The 16,676-nt window shown below is 38.1% G+C and overlaps 1 protein-coding gene across 1 annotated transcript in view; it reads left to right on the forward strand.

The window, feature by feature from the left end:
- PNPLA6 (patatin like phospholipase domain containing 6) overlaps positions 1-16,676 on the forward strand; it is a 1,368,928-nt gene that overhangs the window by 524,363 nt on the left and 827,889 nt on the right. The window contains exon 12 of the mRNA XM_044083495.1: positions 14,087-14,231. Coding sequence (XP_043939430.1) covers positions 14,087-14,231 — 145 coding nt within the window. The remainder of the gene's footprint in view (positions 1-14,086; positions 14,232-16,676) is intronic.

Consider the following 16,676-nt stretch of genomic DNA (forward strand, 5'->3'; position numbering starts at 1 on the left):
AACAGTACAAAATATTTCACCCTTTGCTGCCAACTGATAATCTAATAATCTACTGTGTTAACAGTTTCATCAGTCACAGAGACACCATCAACATAGAAAGCTTGCTCACTGCTTTCTGTCTGATCTACTTGCTTCTTTGGATGCTCCCTTTTTATAAAATTACGTGCCACTTTAGACTTGCAAAGCCTTTTGAAATGATTCCACTTTTTACATTTGTGACATTGCTGACCAGAAGCTAAGCACTTTTCTTGCTTAGGTTCATGGTTGCTAGCACAATTACGAAAGTTGACAAAGATGATGTTTGCTGTGGCCCTGTTCGGTTTATGGTTAGAATTAGAAGCTGCATACCCTTTGGTTTACATCCCAGTTTGCACCCAACCTTATGTTGCATACTATCAACATTCACACTATTAGTTACTGCAAGCACATTTTTCTCATTCATAAGCATGTTTGTGTGTTTTTCTTTAAGCTCATATATTTGACAAATGTCTATGGCTTTGCTCAATGTTAAATCACTATCTCGAAACAAAATATTTCTCACTGTATCATTATTAACACCACACACAAGTCTGTCCTTTATCAACTCATCTCACAAATCGCCAGATCTGTACATTTTTGCTTTATTTCTCAAGTCAGTAATATATGCTGCTATAGTTTCACCAGTCTTGTGATTTCTTGTGTAAAATATGTGCCTTTCCATTGTAATGTTTGTTTGAGGGTTACACATTTCTCTAAATTCATGTTTTAAGCACTTATGTTCTTCCCACGTTTCCGCCTGTATCACAGTATGGCGGTTCTTCCCCTCCCCTGCATACATGGCAGGTGCAGGTGCGTACACAAATGAGCGTTCCCCCTCAATGGCTTCTGAGCCTGCTAAATTAAGAAGTATGAATGCCTTTGTGCATGCATCTTTATCAGGAAAAAAAGTAGCTTGTATGAAAATATCATATTCATGCTCAAACACTCTCCAGTTTTCAGCAATATTCTTCAGGTCTGCGAAATCCCTCTGCCGTAACAGCAAAATATGTTTAAACGTAGGCATAGACCAGATACTTGTAATTATGTTCAAAAACAAGAATCACTTTGAAAAGACTTCGCTTTGACGCTGCAAACACTGTGAATACTCCAGAAACTTCAGACACTTCAAATAGCTTTAATATGAAAAAGTAGTACATTGTAAAGAAATGTGGTTGTTTTAGCCTTTTTGTACATTTTAACACTTCAGAAATTATTTCAAACACTTTTGTATTTATTTTGAATAGTTTTATCAGTATGTTTTAATTTTTGACATTTTGTTTATCTCTGTAATTATTTTGAACATTTTGAATGCTTCGCCACACATTCGTCAGCTAACAAATCATTTAAATACCTTTGAACAACCGCTAAACTGTTTGCGAGTTCATTCCGGTATATTTCTCCTCTTTTAACTACGTGCCTCATGGCTTGTGTGTTGCTTCAACTTCAAATCCCATTCTGGCACTATGTCACTTGTCTCATGCATTCAAAAGAGATGACGAAGCACTGTATGGGTGCAGATATTTATTGCACATAAACATGTCAGGAACTGTAATTGAAACAAGTATTTAAGCTAATTGAGTCACACATTACTTCAAACATACTTGCATGTGCATCTCCATTCGTGAGTACATTCACTCTGGCTGACTGTACAAAATGGCACTGTTCTTGCACGTGCTACAGTGGCTAACTAGGAAAAATACACACAATGACCTACAATTTCCACTGCCCATTCATTAAATTTTGTCTTTATAACAGAGTGTCGGTGTGTCATTTTTACTTCATTCTTCTGCATCCTTCATTGGTGCATTATCTGAAGTAATTATTGGACTTGTTTCAAAACTTTCAGTTAAATAACTGTTCTCCCATGAAGTATAATTAACATCCTGTCTGTCCTGGTTATTCTACCTTGAACAGTAGTTATGTAAATTCTTTGTGAGTTTCTGCTAATAAATTCACATGTTCCATTCCAAACATTTTCTTAAGTTTCTTCAGAGGTATACCCTAATAGGTCCTCCTGTCACATCGTCCCCATTGCTAATCAGATTCCATTCCCCACCCATAATATTCCCTGCAAAAAACTAATAATTTTCCCCAAATTCTTTTAAGCTCCATAACAGTAGTTTTAGGTGGAATATAAATACGTGCCAGTGTAACCTTCCTACCTTCCCGGTAACCCCTTATTGTCGTTAATCTACAGTCATTGTCTTCCCTTTTCTCTTGTGTTCTGTTGAATCGTCTCTTGCAGTCAGTATTACTACACTCTCATTTTTTTTTCACCCTGACACTCTGATAAGTATTATATTCTGAAATCCTTTTTTGCCAAATTAATGTGGTCATTTGTATTCAAATGCGTCTCTTGTAACATTGCTGTTGGCATCCTACACTTTTTTTTAAACAAGAAATATCTTTATTAAATTATCACGTATGACAAAGGCAGTCATGCATTTATATAAATGAAAACAAACCATATTGACATAATTTTAGTTGTAAACATTATACATGATAAACCATATTGCCATCATTTCAGTTGCAAACATCATACATCACTTATAACCTATCCAGTGACTGTCAGTCAAACATTACATAGCTCATTCAAATCCTGCCTTCTTTTAAACCTCATTCCTGTGTATTGTTCCCAAAATTCACATTTTTTTACTATGTAATTTGCTCCTACCCTTTTCTAAAAATCCCATTTCCAGTTGTATTGTCTCTGTGACTATATTTACTACTCCTAGTACAGTTGGTTTAGACTTTGATTTCCATTTTCTAGTAACTGTTTTTATGGCAGCCACTATAATTAGACTCAGCAAGGCTTAACTGTGTCTAGACAATTCTAATTCTGTATCATAGCTAAAAAAATAATTTCCTTGGTTATACCAATTTGCTCAGCCAGTATTTCTGATAGAGTGGTCTGCAGGGAATTTTTAAAATGTGCCAACTCATTAAACTTCTAAAAATATGCTCCCATTTACCTCTTTCTCCCTCATCACATCTCCAAACTTTGTTGTCTACATGAGCAAAAACTCTCTGGAGTCTACTTGGGGTATGAAAATACCTATGTAAACATTTCCTATCAAAGATTCTAAATCTTCTAGACTCTGTTGCATATTTGGGGGAACATACATCCCCATCTCATCTTTGTGAATTGCATGTCCAGTCTGTCTTCCTAATCCTTTCTACCCTACTCTGATTGATTCTTATAGTTATCTTGCAATATTTTGTATGCTGTATTAATTATTACTTTTTAAACAACAGCTTCTGTTCTAGATTCTACTAAAAGCTCTACCAGTGCTGGTCTTTAGCTTAGGATCCCCCTATTCCTTTCTCTTTGCCTATACTCTGATATCAATCCTTGATAGAGAACGCAGTCTCTTTCCTGCAACTCAAATAAATTCTTGGCATCTTCTTATTCTATTACATTTCTCCTTTCTATTTGCTCCCAGTACCTTGGTTCCTTTGCCAGTTTTCTCCAGTAAATTCCAGCCCCCTCTTGCTTTATTGTCTGCTTCCCTAATTGCAGTTAGTCATCCCTTTTGGCAGAATCTCCTTTCTCCATCCCCATGTTGGCCTAGTTCATAGAATACTTTCTGCTACTTTATGAATGTAATATTCTATATAGTTACTATTATTCCCCTTAAGGCTCTGCATCCAAAATCCCAGTCTCCTTATTTCTTAAGCTTCCCCTCTGTTTCATCATCAACCTTTTCCACTTTGAATTATAGCTTTCTGCTTGTGCTATGTAGAGGAGCCTTAACTTTGTAGCTCTGAAGTACTCCTTCAAATCAGGTAATGGCAAACCACCTTGCTCTTTTGGAAGGATCAGCTTATCCTACTTGACTCTTGCCATCTTCCCCTCTCAGATAAAATCCTTCAGCTCTTCATTAATTGTTTCCACAACTTTTCTTCTGGTTGATAAAAATATGCCTGACCTATGTAGAAAACTAAAGGGACTAAAAAGTTTTGGACTGCTTATACCTTGCTATCCATATCCATAGCTTCCAGTTTCTCAGTTTTTGTGTCATCTTTTGTTTAGTCTCTTCCCATATATCTTTAGCTGCCATAACAGAATCCTTTTTAACCCATACTCCTAAGTACTTCATTTTATCATGTCCCCATAATATGGGTATTGCTGAACCAATTCTTATGTGGGTACTTCGTTTAAGTTTACATCTATTGCCTTTGTTTTACCTTCATTAATTTTTATCCCAAAAAGGCTTGAAATTGTCTGAAAATGTTCCACAACACTGAAATGTAATTTTCTGGTTTTATCAGGTGTAAAATAATTCTTCTTCTTCTTTCGGCTTTTCTTGGTTAGGGAGTACCACAGTGGATTACCTGTCTGCTCATAATTGGCAGTGGAGTTTTATGGTGTTGAGTTGCCAGACTGGTGCCCAACCTTCCACAGAAGGCACACACGTTTTATCTTTTAAGTTTTGTCTTTCATTCCTTTTATGCCTGTGTGTGTGTGTTTCTTTTGTTATGGTGGGCAAGGCCAGGGGTACTTCTGGCTTCAAATGTTGACAGAAGTGTGAGAGAAAATTGCCAGACTCTGATGGACACACTCTATGTCTATTGGTTGGGCCTGGCGCACCTTCAAGAAGACTGCTGTTTGTCTTGGTTTCAGTCATCGGACCCTTGTGGAAAGAAAAAAAATAAGTTAGTCTTAAAAGACCTTATTAAATATGATTTTGATGAGACCATATCTGCTTCTTCCAAATCTAAAACCGATATCAGGTCCTCTTCTTCTTCTTCTTCCTCTTCCAGTAAACATGAAGGATCTAAGAAGAGGAGCCGGTCGGTTCTGACTGTCTCGTTGGCATCACTGACTAAGGTTGCCAAGACTTCCCACGTTCCCATAGTTTCTACAGAACCCAACAGAAAATTACTTAAATCTTTGATGCTAGTCTACACTGACTACTTCTGTACCAACTATTATTTTGGACACAATAACATCAGTGCCGCTTCACTCCTCGGTTTCATCTATTTCGGAACTGAAGGAGTTTTCCTTTACAGACAGGCCCCAAACAAAGTACTGTCCATCTGAGACCCCTTTTCAAACCTGACCTCCAAGCCCTTTCTTGGAAAAGACTTTTTCCCCATCTGTCTCTTTGGTCAATTCCACCAAGAACCTCATAGAATCTGATGTTTTGAGGCTGGTGGATCATCTCCTGGTGGCGAGGTGATTAACTGCTTCTTCATTTACTAGTCTCCCTGGCTGTGGAACCTTACCTATTTCTTCCCCTGTTTTTGTTCCTCCTCTGACTCCAATCAAACGTTCAGAGTTCCCAGCTCCAACAGTCCCAGTTTCGACTGTGTTGGTGCTGATCAGATCTTTATCTCTGGCACTGATAACTACCCTGAGCTGTTCGGTTCAGTCAGATCCGGAGACCTCTCGGGGTTGAAGCTTTGCTGTCGGTTCCAGGGAGCGAGGTTCCACTCCGGTTTTGTCAGAGTCATCCATGCTGTTTGGGGCATCATCACATGTGAGCTTGACAATGGCTTTGGCTTCCCCAGTGCGGGAGGGGACCACGATTTTCAGGGAGTCTACGTCTGTTCTGGGATCTTACTCCTGTATGTGAGGGCCTGCTTTCCAGGCCATGGTGAGGGCCTTGTTCACTACGGGCTTGGAGTCTGTACCATTCTTATCTGACCAACATCCCTGTCCTTCCTCTCACCCAGAGCTACCTCCAGCCTCTGCCCTAGGGCAGCAGGCACAATAACCTCAGGATTCAACCACTGTGGTTATGTCATCTTCAGACACCTCCTCTGTCCATCCCACAGAGGAGGTGCCCATGAAGAGGAAGTGCAAGAGGAAGCACTTGGATTCCTCTGAAGAGTCTTAGGCAGAAGATACTGATTTCGATGAAGGGAAGGTTCTCCATGGTCACCCCCAGAAAATGTCTCCTTTGGAGACATATTAGAAATCTTGAAACAGAGGGGTTGCTGGACTTCCCATCAGCCTTTCTCGGAGGAATCAATATACCTGCAGGCTTTCCATTCCCAACCATCTACCTCTTGGATCTGTCCTGCACTGACAATCTAATTAAACTGATTGCGCAGTGGGCTTGGAAGATACCTGATTCCACTGAGCCAATTCCCAAGAGACCAGACCGCATTTTGTCAGCTCCTGAGGATCGCCAACATTTGGCTAAAGGGATACCAGTTGATACTATGGCGGTTGCAGCAGCCACCAAAAGGGAACTTGCTGATGAAAGTCCTACTATCCATCCTCCTAACAAAGAGTCTAGGATGATAGATAGGTTTGGTAAGCGCGTATACCTATCATCGACCTTTGTGCTCAGGTACTCGAACTTCATGGCACTTTTTATGAGACTCCAATGGGATCTGATAAAGGAGCTATCAGATACTCTGACAGGAGCCATAGCTGAGGGAGTGCAGGATAAAGTAGCCTCCCAGCTAGCAACCCTTGAATTAATATCTAATTAGTCTATGCGGCTCATTGTGCACGGAGTCGAATGGATGACTAAGGCAGTGGGATCTGGCATAGCCATGAGGAGACATGGTTGAATGCACTTATGTGAATTTATGGAGCCATTCAAGTCTTCTTTCATCAATGCTGCTTTTGGCGGAACATCCCTTTTTGGTCTCAAAGTCAAAGAGACCCTCACCAGATGTGAGAAGGATGGAAAGACTCTTTCTGCCATGGACGTACGCTTTTCCACTCCTTAACGGTCTTACTCCAGGAATCAGAGGAGTGGGAGGCTATGGTTCAAAAGGTCCCAAGGACCTTTCCAGGACTCCCATGCCAACGGCTCCTGGGGCAGAGGGGGAGTTATAATGGAAGATGCCATGCATGAGGCAGAGGTGGCCCACAAAATCAGGATTCCAGAGATTAGTTCCCTGGTAACTCCTATCGGCTCTCATGAATGGAAGCCCAATTGCCATCCTCTGGAGGTGGTCGGGGGACGATTATCCCTACCTCTGTCTGCCACGCTAAATATAACAATGGACAATTGGGTGCAGAGGATTATAACCAGAGGTTAGAATATCCCATTTTCAAATAAATCCAGAAAGCCAATAAGAATCCCAGACATTCCTTCCAGTCTCAGGGATGCAGCAGTCCTAGAAATTCAAAAACTGCTTGACAAGAGAGTCATCCAAGCAGTCCCACCAGACCAAATAGGATCCAGAATTTACTCATGATTCTTTTTTGTGCCAAAGAAAACAGGGGACTGAAGACTGATTTGGGATCTCAGTGTGTTGAACAAGTCAGTTCAACAAACCAAATTCTGGATGGTTGCAGTTCAGTCTATACTTCTGTTCGTAGGAAAAGACAGTTGGATGTGCTCAATAGATCTTCAGGATGCGTATCATATAAAAATGAACAAGCCCTCCAGACGATGTTTCTTAATAATAAAAAAGATGAAAGAAGAGAAGAGGAAGAAGAAAAAAGCATCTGTTTACTTTGTTCCATACAAGAGCAACTAAAAATACATTAGTGTAAAATATGCAATTTATTTTGTCAGAAGTTTCATCAAAAGACTGTTAAAAAAAGACAGTGTTTTACTTACTGTTTCCTTTTTCCTTCTTTTTCTCCATCCCTCCGAATCCTTCCAAACATTAATGATACGAAGTGATGCAAAAGCTTTTTAGTTCCTCATAAGGTTAACAAACCCAACAAAAATGCACTCTTTGCACTTACTGTTATGCAGCTGTATTAAATAAATATGATTGATGCTTTGCAGTCTCATATTTATTCACTAATTTCTATGCTGCTGGTGGTATTTCTCTTCATCTCCATCTCACAATTCCAGATTCTGGTTCAATTCTTTCTGATTCTTCTGGTCAACTCCTGTGCTTTTATCTTTCTCTGAAGCATGTTCCTTTAAACAGTGGAAAAAGTTTTACTGACAAAGTCTGTTTTTGTGCTTTATTATCAGGAGAATGAGAGGGAGAGTCCCCTTCTGCTTGGTGGCTATTTTTTTTGTTGGACATACTAAAGCATTTCTTCCTTAGCTTGTTCTACAGACAAAAATGACTTAGATCCTCTAAGAAAAAATATCTGAAGATGTCTGCTTCTTGACTGTTCCATGATTACTGGAATAAATTGATTTCTCTTCTGCCTGGTGTACAGGAAATAATTATTTTCCAGAAAAACACTGCTGTCTTCAAGTTTTAATCTTTTGCCACAGTTTTGTCAGGATCAATTCTTTCTGCTGGTAGGTTTGCATCTTTACTAATAAAGGTGTTGGCTGCTTTCTCATGGCCGTATTTGGGGCATACCAGATGGTCTGCCCTTACAATTAACAGTTTCAGCTGTGGGATACCAGTTCAGTTGCTTATTTGGGCCTTCATAAAATCAATACAAGTTTGTTCCTTCTAGTGTCTCTGGTACAGCATGAAATCTCAGATTTTCCCTATGTGCTCTGCCCTGTAATGTCTACCATTTTTGAAACATTTCTTATTGAGCAGTCCAATACTCAGCCATCCTTTTCTTCATTTTGACATTTGATTTTTGCAGTTTTATCAGCGTATCTGAATATTTGTTTAAAGCTTCTTCCATTTTTTCCATCCTTTTGTTGTTTGAGTTGATGTACTCCAGTTTTCAATTTATTGTATAATCAGTTCTGAGTACATTTGGCTTATTTTTCCTTTAGATTACCGGAATCCATATTTTGCTCCAGAGTTGGAGCTTGAACTGCTTTTTGCTGAAAAGCTGCAGAATTCTTCTAAGTCAGTGTTTTCTCTTCACCTTTTTCTAGTTGATTGTCTTTCAGGCTCTCTTAGTTTCTTTGCAGGCATCCAGGCAGAGTACTTACTGGCCTGACACTGAATTTTACTCGAGCTGACAATATCACTGGTTGTTGTTTATCATTTTCTATTTTCACATTGGGAGAGCTGAAGTTAAGCTGTTGATCAGTGTGTAGCCATCTTGGAAGTCCCTGATGCTTGTAAGTTTTATTTTCAGCAAGGATTGCAAAGATGCCCATCTACATGCTCTGATATGGAAAGAACAAAGGAGAGTCCTCATGTTCAGTATATGGGACTTCCATTTCAAGTTTGTCCTTGCTATTTTGGTTTTCTATTGCTGCCATTGCCTTCACAAAATGTGTGGCCAAGGTGGTGGCATTCTGGAGGATCAAGGCATCCATCTCCACCCATAGTTGGATAAGTCTCTCTTTTCCATACAGGTACAGTCCAGGGAAGACTCTCAGGGAAACCATTTTAACCCTTAGATGTCTCCAAAATTAACTTGCAGTTCTAGAAACTCCCAAAGCTAAACATGACTAGCAGCTCATCCAGGGTTTTTTGGTTGACCATCCTGGGCACCTACCTAACAAGGGCTTTCTGTCACCCAGAAATGTGACCTTTCCAGGGAAATTGTTTTTCTCTAGTTGACAACCATGGTGGTAAAGGAATTTCACAAAATGTTGATGTATGACATTCAGCATCCTGATGGTACCTCTAAAAAGACTTGGTATGTGAATTGAGGGAAGCATATACATGTAATCTTAAGGTATTGAATCTGTGGATCCACAAACAAAGGAATCAACATACCAGAGATGTTGGCTTTGACCTTGACTGCCATAGCCTTCAAATTAGTCTGGAAGTCAGAGGTCCCACACTGAACCGCAGATAATATCAGAGTCATGTGGCAAAAAAACAAGCAGGGTGGCTCCAGACATATGCCCTGCACAGGTTAACCATGCAAGAGATTTAACATTGCAGTCACAGTGAGTCTCATTTTATCATACATCCCTTCAAACCTCAACCAAATAGTAGAGACTCTCGGCAACAGATTAACACCTAAAAAAGTTAGATTGCAAACTAGTGGCATTTTCTGAAAGATTCAATATTTAAAAGTTGAGAAATCACTAAAAAAAATTTTGCAGGGAGCTTTACCCTGTACCCCCCCCCATATACAAGTTCTGCACCCACACTCCTGCTACTTGGTATATATAGTCTGAGAACATCGTATTTCTCGATCAAAGGTCCTGAAGGTACAGTGGTCTTGATTTTGAAGTGGAAATCATGGGATCACCAAAGCTGCAAAGTTAAACCAGGCAACCTGGAAGTAGACTTGTTTGCTTTGAAAGATAACAATCAACTTCCAAAGTACTGCTCAAAATTTCCTTGCAGAAAAGCATGGAGGACAGTGGATGCTTTCTCCACTACGATGGAGAATGCCTCTTCCTTTCTGCATACTTTGCAGAAAGGAAGACTGAAGAGAACCAGCATGATCATGTTTGCCTCTTTTTGGCTGCAATGATACTGTTTTTTTTTCTTTACTACTGCTAACAGGTAGTCTTCATAAACTATATTTCCAGTAGTAGGCCTTCTATTGTAGCCTTCAGGCTCACTGATACATCACAGCACATTATGATGTGGATGGTCTGACATTCGTTCCTTTCATTTACTTATTTTCTGAAGGTATGCTTAATAGTGAGAAGGCAGCCAGGAAATGTAGTAACAAGAGTTTTGTATCTATCAGAGTAGAAGAGGTCTTCCCATTTGATGCTCCAAGAACTACTAGAACCCCAGCTCTCCAAGGCTGTCCCCTTTCACTTTCACGTCTGTTAGATCTGTGTAGAGGAAGACTTTATTATTTTTCCATTAAGGCACATATGTATGTGCTCTCTGCATGCCTTCCCTTTGGTCTACCTCTAGCAAGCTACACATGACTGTAAAACAATTCCTGAAGAAGATTCTATAATTTTGCCCCCCAAGAAAGACTTTTCCACTTCCATGGAACCTTAGTTTCATCTTTAAAAAAATTCCCTTGGAGATATAAGTTTATAGGCAGTTACTAGGCATGTAATCCAGGCGACCTTTAATGAGCCTAGCCCAAATTCCCAAATAACCTAGAGCACTGTCTGGTTAAGTGACTTGCTCAAAGTCACAAGTAGGCAAATAAAGCCTTAGGGAGTCAAACCCTGTGCCACAGGAAGTAACTCATTATCAGCTCACAGGCTTAATCCTTTGTGCCAGCTGCCAGACAAAATGAATATCTGAGCTTGGAGCATCTGGATTCAAACCCTGAATACCCAAATGCCAACCCAGCATTTTAACCACTAAAACAATTTGATTATTATACAAATGTCAGGAAGGAAACACCAATGCAATCCTGGGCAGATCTGAACAATCAACTTTCACTGAGACACTACAAATCACTTCATTCACAACCTGAGCCATGTAAGCAGAAGCCTCTATTCCACTAAAGATCTTATACTGAAAGGCAGTGCTCCTTGGTGCTGCAAGCTCAGCAATAAAACAGAGTTGTAGACTGTGATTCACAAAGAACCCTTTACAGTGTTCTACAAATACAAAGTGAGTATGAGAAGCAGCCTGTTTTTATGGCAAAGATGTCCTTGTAGATTTCCTTGTACCAGACGACTTAACTGTTGTTTTTTTCTCAAGCCAAAATATTGAGCGTGAATATTATACCTTTTAAGACATCCGCAGGCATTCCAGGTGTTAGTTATGCAAACAGAACCAAGAATGCAGGCACTCAGAACAGTTGTTTATGTCCTTTGTCAGCAAGAGGAAGGGAGAGCCTGCTAAGATTCCTGAAGAGCTCTGGGTGTCAGGCATACTGGGCAGATGGCTACTTGTATATATATATATATATATATATATATATATATATATATGTATATATATGTATATGTATATATATATATATATATATATATATATATATATATATATATATATATGTATATATATATATATATATATATATATATATATATATATATATATATATATATATATATATATATGTATATATATATATATATATATATATATATATATATGTATATATATATATATATATATATATATATATATATATATACATATATATATATATATATGTATATATATATATGTATATATATATAGAATTGTACTGCAGCAGTGATTGTACAGAAACATCTACTCTTGTAGTGACTGCAGTTCTCAGTTGTACTTCTGCCTCCTCGATATAAAAAGTAGTTAGATATTTGATATATTGCTGGATCAAGAGCATTATGACTTTGTCAAGGAATGGTCTTCTTTATTAATCTTAATTGCATTTTTAACCTATTTTAGGGTTGATGGATCATACTTTATACTTGGGTTCTGACAATGGCATTCAGCACCATGCCATGGCATATGCTGGTATTACAGAAGGTCTAATACAACTAAAACAAAGTAACAGAATACTAAATTGGGGTGTGTAGATGGCTGTATAAGAAAACCTGCCTGGAAAATATCGAACTACTTCTACTCCAGGGGGGAGGAACAGGGATCATTAGTAGGTCATTTGCTGTTCAGTAGTATTACTCTTTACACAAAACCAGGGGATCATATGTGGGAGATAAATGCAGTGGCAGTTATAAAATATAGCAAGTATTCACATCACTGTGCTGTATTGACAATGCAAGATGTTTAGCAGAATTAATGTCATTTTATTGTAAATAATTGTGCTATTGTAACATTATTAGGAAGTTAGGTTGCAAAATATGTAAGATTAAATCTTGAATGTTAAAAGCTGTGGCCAACATTAGAGATTTGGGTAACTACCAGCAATAATCTCAGCACTGACCGTTTCATATTGATTGCTATAAGAAAAATGTTTATTTTGTTTGTTAGCCAGGTAAGTGAACTGATCTTACCGAGGCCACATAGAAAATGTCAATTTATTTTTTGGATGGTTTGTAGAGTAACCAATGAACCAGTATATATTTTTTAGAAGTAGGAGTAAACCTACATACCGAGAAAAAAAGCCACACAGAACTGGAGAAAATGCAAACTTAATGTAGCTGGGAATCGTTTGGTAGAATTAAATCTTACTTTTATCTATTTGTAATATCCCAGGATAGAATATTTGCGTATTAGTGCCATGTGTTTCCTTCTGTAACCTAATTATTTTTGCCTCACACAGTTAACACTTCATAACTGTTTGTTGTAGATGCCATTTTGATTCAGGACATGGTAGAAAGAAGTCCATTTGCATCAGACCACCATTGCAGTTAGCTGAATTAGTTAAAATTCTAGCATGTTTGATGCCATGGGGCATTGAAGGTACGCCAGTACAGATTTTAACTCTCCTGTGTAAATTGCCTGGTAATAATAGTTATGTAATATAATGCACTGCCTATTCCTATTTGACTAAACATTAGATTGAGGACAAAAACATTGTAACAAAAAATAATTAATGTTGGGAAATTAGATTGTGAAAATCAACTTAAATTATTCTCGGTATGGTTAGTCTCATAAAGGCTTTTTACAGGAGACCTGTGTCTTATCTTCAGTGATATGACACTGTTGTGTTTAAACAGCAAGGCTCAGGAAACATAAGATGTAGTTATTTTCTTTTATGAAAATGTATTACTGGCATGACAAGGGTTGTCTTTATATCTCATCACCTTTTAATAAACTGATACATTCATTCGTACTACATTTTCCATGTGTTCTAAAATGCATTTAATCTTTTGCATGCGAGAAAGTAAATGCAGATATGGATTAATGACATTCAGGCTTCTTCTTAGCCAGACGTCCTGACTTATTCATGTAGTATGAATATATGAGTGCACTTTGTAGAGTATAAGTCTGCACAGAACACAGGTTGCTGCTTCAGAGTGGGGTATATGGCTAACAGTCTGGCCACTTTGCCACTGCTGCCATTTACTCTTGATTCCTTCCTTTAAGGAGTAAGACATGCAGTGACTTTGATTTATTCACCTTCTAAAAAATGTTTGTGTGATTACCTCTGACAGATCATTGGTCTCTATCAGAAACCTATACTTAACTAAACAGGTTGAATTCTCTCCAGAATCTAGGATTGGATGTGCTGGAATTCCTCCAGGTCCTAAGAGGTGAAATATGATTTGAGCACTCATTTTTACCCTTTCCTTAGATGTTTCTTTGATTATCTAAATCCAGTCCTGTAGAAGTATTATCAGATTTACGCATGGGAATCTGGCTGTTGTATTGTTAAGCTTTGTTTGCCATGTGACCCATGAAAGTAAATTAAAGTGTTGACAATGTTTTTTCAGCATCATATGACCCCCAAAGTTTGATTCAGCACATAAATTTGATTTCTTATTTCATACTTCAGGAGATGCAGTCTTTACGCTTCCCACAGCAACTCAGCCATACTTCTAAAACGAGCCCTATCCGACAGTACAAACGTGTAGTCAGCACATCAGCCACTGAGGATGCCAGAGAGAAAGGTGACAGTTTGACAAAGGACACGGGCACAGGTATCCTTACCTTTTTTTTTTTCCCTGGGTTTATTCTAATAGGATTTGTGACAACTCTTTAAAATGTCAAGCCCTTTTGTATTAGTATGGCTTGGGGGTATTGCAGATATAAGTTAAGATGCAGTGAGATGTAAAGGTGATGATTACCTCTGACAGATCATTGGTCTCTATCAGAAACCTATACTTAAGTGAACAGGATCGTAGGTTTGTCCCAGGGATTACTCCCGTGTCACTATTAGACAGAGGCACAGTAAACTAAACCTTAAAAAGGGCACAGTATACTCAAATCAAGGGGTGGCGTAAGCCATACAGAATCGGGCTAGGCTTATAATTGCCCCAGGGCAGATAGCCTAGTATGAACCTATGAACAGTGAGTTGTTTTAAGTTTTTTGGATGTTGTGTGTGTTGGCATAGTACATGTTGATAGGGGGCACCCTACATTGAAATTAAATTGATAAAGAAATGGAGGTATAATTGTACACACAAAATAATTGTTTAAAACACTGATAAAAACATTGGAAATTTTTAAATAGGCTTAATAAATGGACACAAATGTATACAAATACAGTGAGTCTAAGAAGTTGCAACACTAGAAGACAAGAGTAATTAAGAAATGGGAGCAATCACTGTGACACATTATTCAGTAAAAAATGTGTTAGATGTAAAAAATATCAGGACAGAAAATATACTTAAAAGCCAGGAGAAGAGGTTGAGAGAAGAGTATTGTATGCAAGATAAAGACATTCAAATTCTGTATTTCATTAAGGAGTAACTCAGTGGGCGGCCATGGTGGTGCAGCTGTTAGTGTTGCTGCCTCACAGCAAGAGGTTCTCCAGTTCGATCCTCGGCTGGGATGCCTTCTGTGCGACGTCTGCATGTCCTCCTTGTGGTCGTGTGGGTTTCCTCCTTTGGCTCCAGTTTCCTCCCACACCCCAAAGACATGCTGTAGGTGGATTGGACACTCTAAATTAGCCCTAGGTGTGAGTGTGTGCATGTTAGTCACAGGTTGGCAAATAGAGGTTGAAGGAAGCAAACTCAAGGCTACAAACTTTCACTTTTCAGGCTGGAGTGTTAATCATTTGCACTAAACAGTCAGACAAGCTTAACCAACTTGTAAATGCAAACTTATGGAAGTAACGTATCAAGTATAACAGTAACTAAGGTACATTTCATGCATTCAGACATTTGCTAATCTACTGAGGACATTCTTGATTTGTTGAAAAAATGTGACTTTGCCAAATCTTAATGAAGTGACAGTTTCTCAAACAGCTATCTAAAAATACAGAGGAAGCACATTACATTGCATTTAAAAATACCGTTCAATTCAAGTTGTATAGAATGCTTGATCCTACTACTGAAACGGAAAACTGCCATAATTAAACCCATCTTAAAAGTCAAGGGTATTTTGGATAATACTAGTAAGTTTGTAGTCCAGTTCATGTAAAGTCTTGGAATATTATTGTTAAAGGTCATATTATAAGAATTGAATATCTTACGAAGGTATAATTAAAAAGTTATTTAAAATGAATGATTGCAGATGTCTGTGCTAAATGCTGCATGCCTTGTAGACACAAAGTCTGGTTAGTGCACATAAACTTTGCAGACTATTAACCTTTTTAGCAGTATATTATTAACTTTCTTGCGCAGAACTAAATAACATGTCTGTATAACAGATGACGTACAATACGTTACAGTGTACAGCTTTAATGTCTTCAGATTTGCTCTTTGTACATGAAAGATATTCTCCAGTGTGTAGATCTCACAAAAAATCAGATCAGATCTCACATATATACATTCTTATGAAAGCAGTCTTTTGGAAACTCAAAGTCATTACTTCAGTATTTTCTGATGTAATACACTCTGTTTATTAAACTTTTAGGGAGTCTTTTCTTTTTGAGAAAGTTTCTTTATGAAAACAGTCTTTAGATACTTCCCACCCTTGTTGTCATGCAGTCTATTAATAAGCTCCTTTGTGTTGTGTTTTAAGGTAAATTATGTAGCAGTCTAGGAGGTCTGTTGATTTTTGCACCTGGGTCCTTATCTGTTTCCCATAAAGCTTATATTAAACACTGAACATTCAGCTGAATGCTTTTTTAAGGAGTTATCCTTATCAGCATTTTTCTCAAGTTGTACCAGACTTTTGTGTTACGTTTACAGATTAATGCCATTTTATTTTATTCTTAACTCTTCAGCAAACAAAAATGCATGCATCTAACTGACTATGTTATTCCTACATGTATTATAGCAACATAAGTGTATATGTATCTACCTAGCAAACAGAAGTACATGCATTTATAACTCTCTAAATATATATCTAACAATAATATTTACAAACATGCCTGTACAAAGGACTGGTCCAAGAAACTTGTACTGACGTCTTTTATAATAGCATTCATGCTGTGGAATTTAATACACAAACGTATGTTATCATCCACTTCTCATCTG

The sequence above is a fragment of the Protopterus annectens genome, chromosome 9.part0, assembly GCF_019279795.1.
Source record: "Protopterus annectens isolate FY-2018-M chromosome 9.part0, PAN1.0, whole genome shotgun sequence".
NCBI classification, from domain to species: domain Eukaryota; kingdom Metazoa; phylum Chordata; order Ceratodontiformes; family Protopteridae; genus Protopterus; species Protopterus annectens.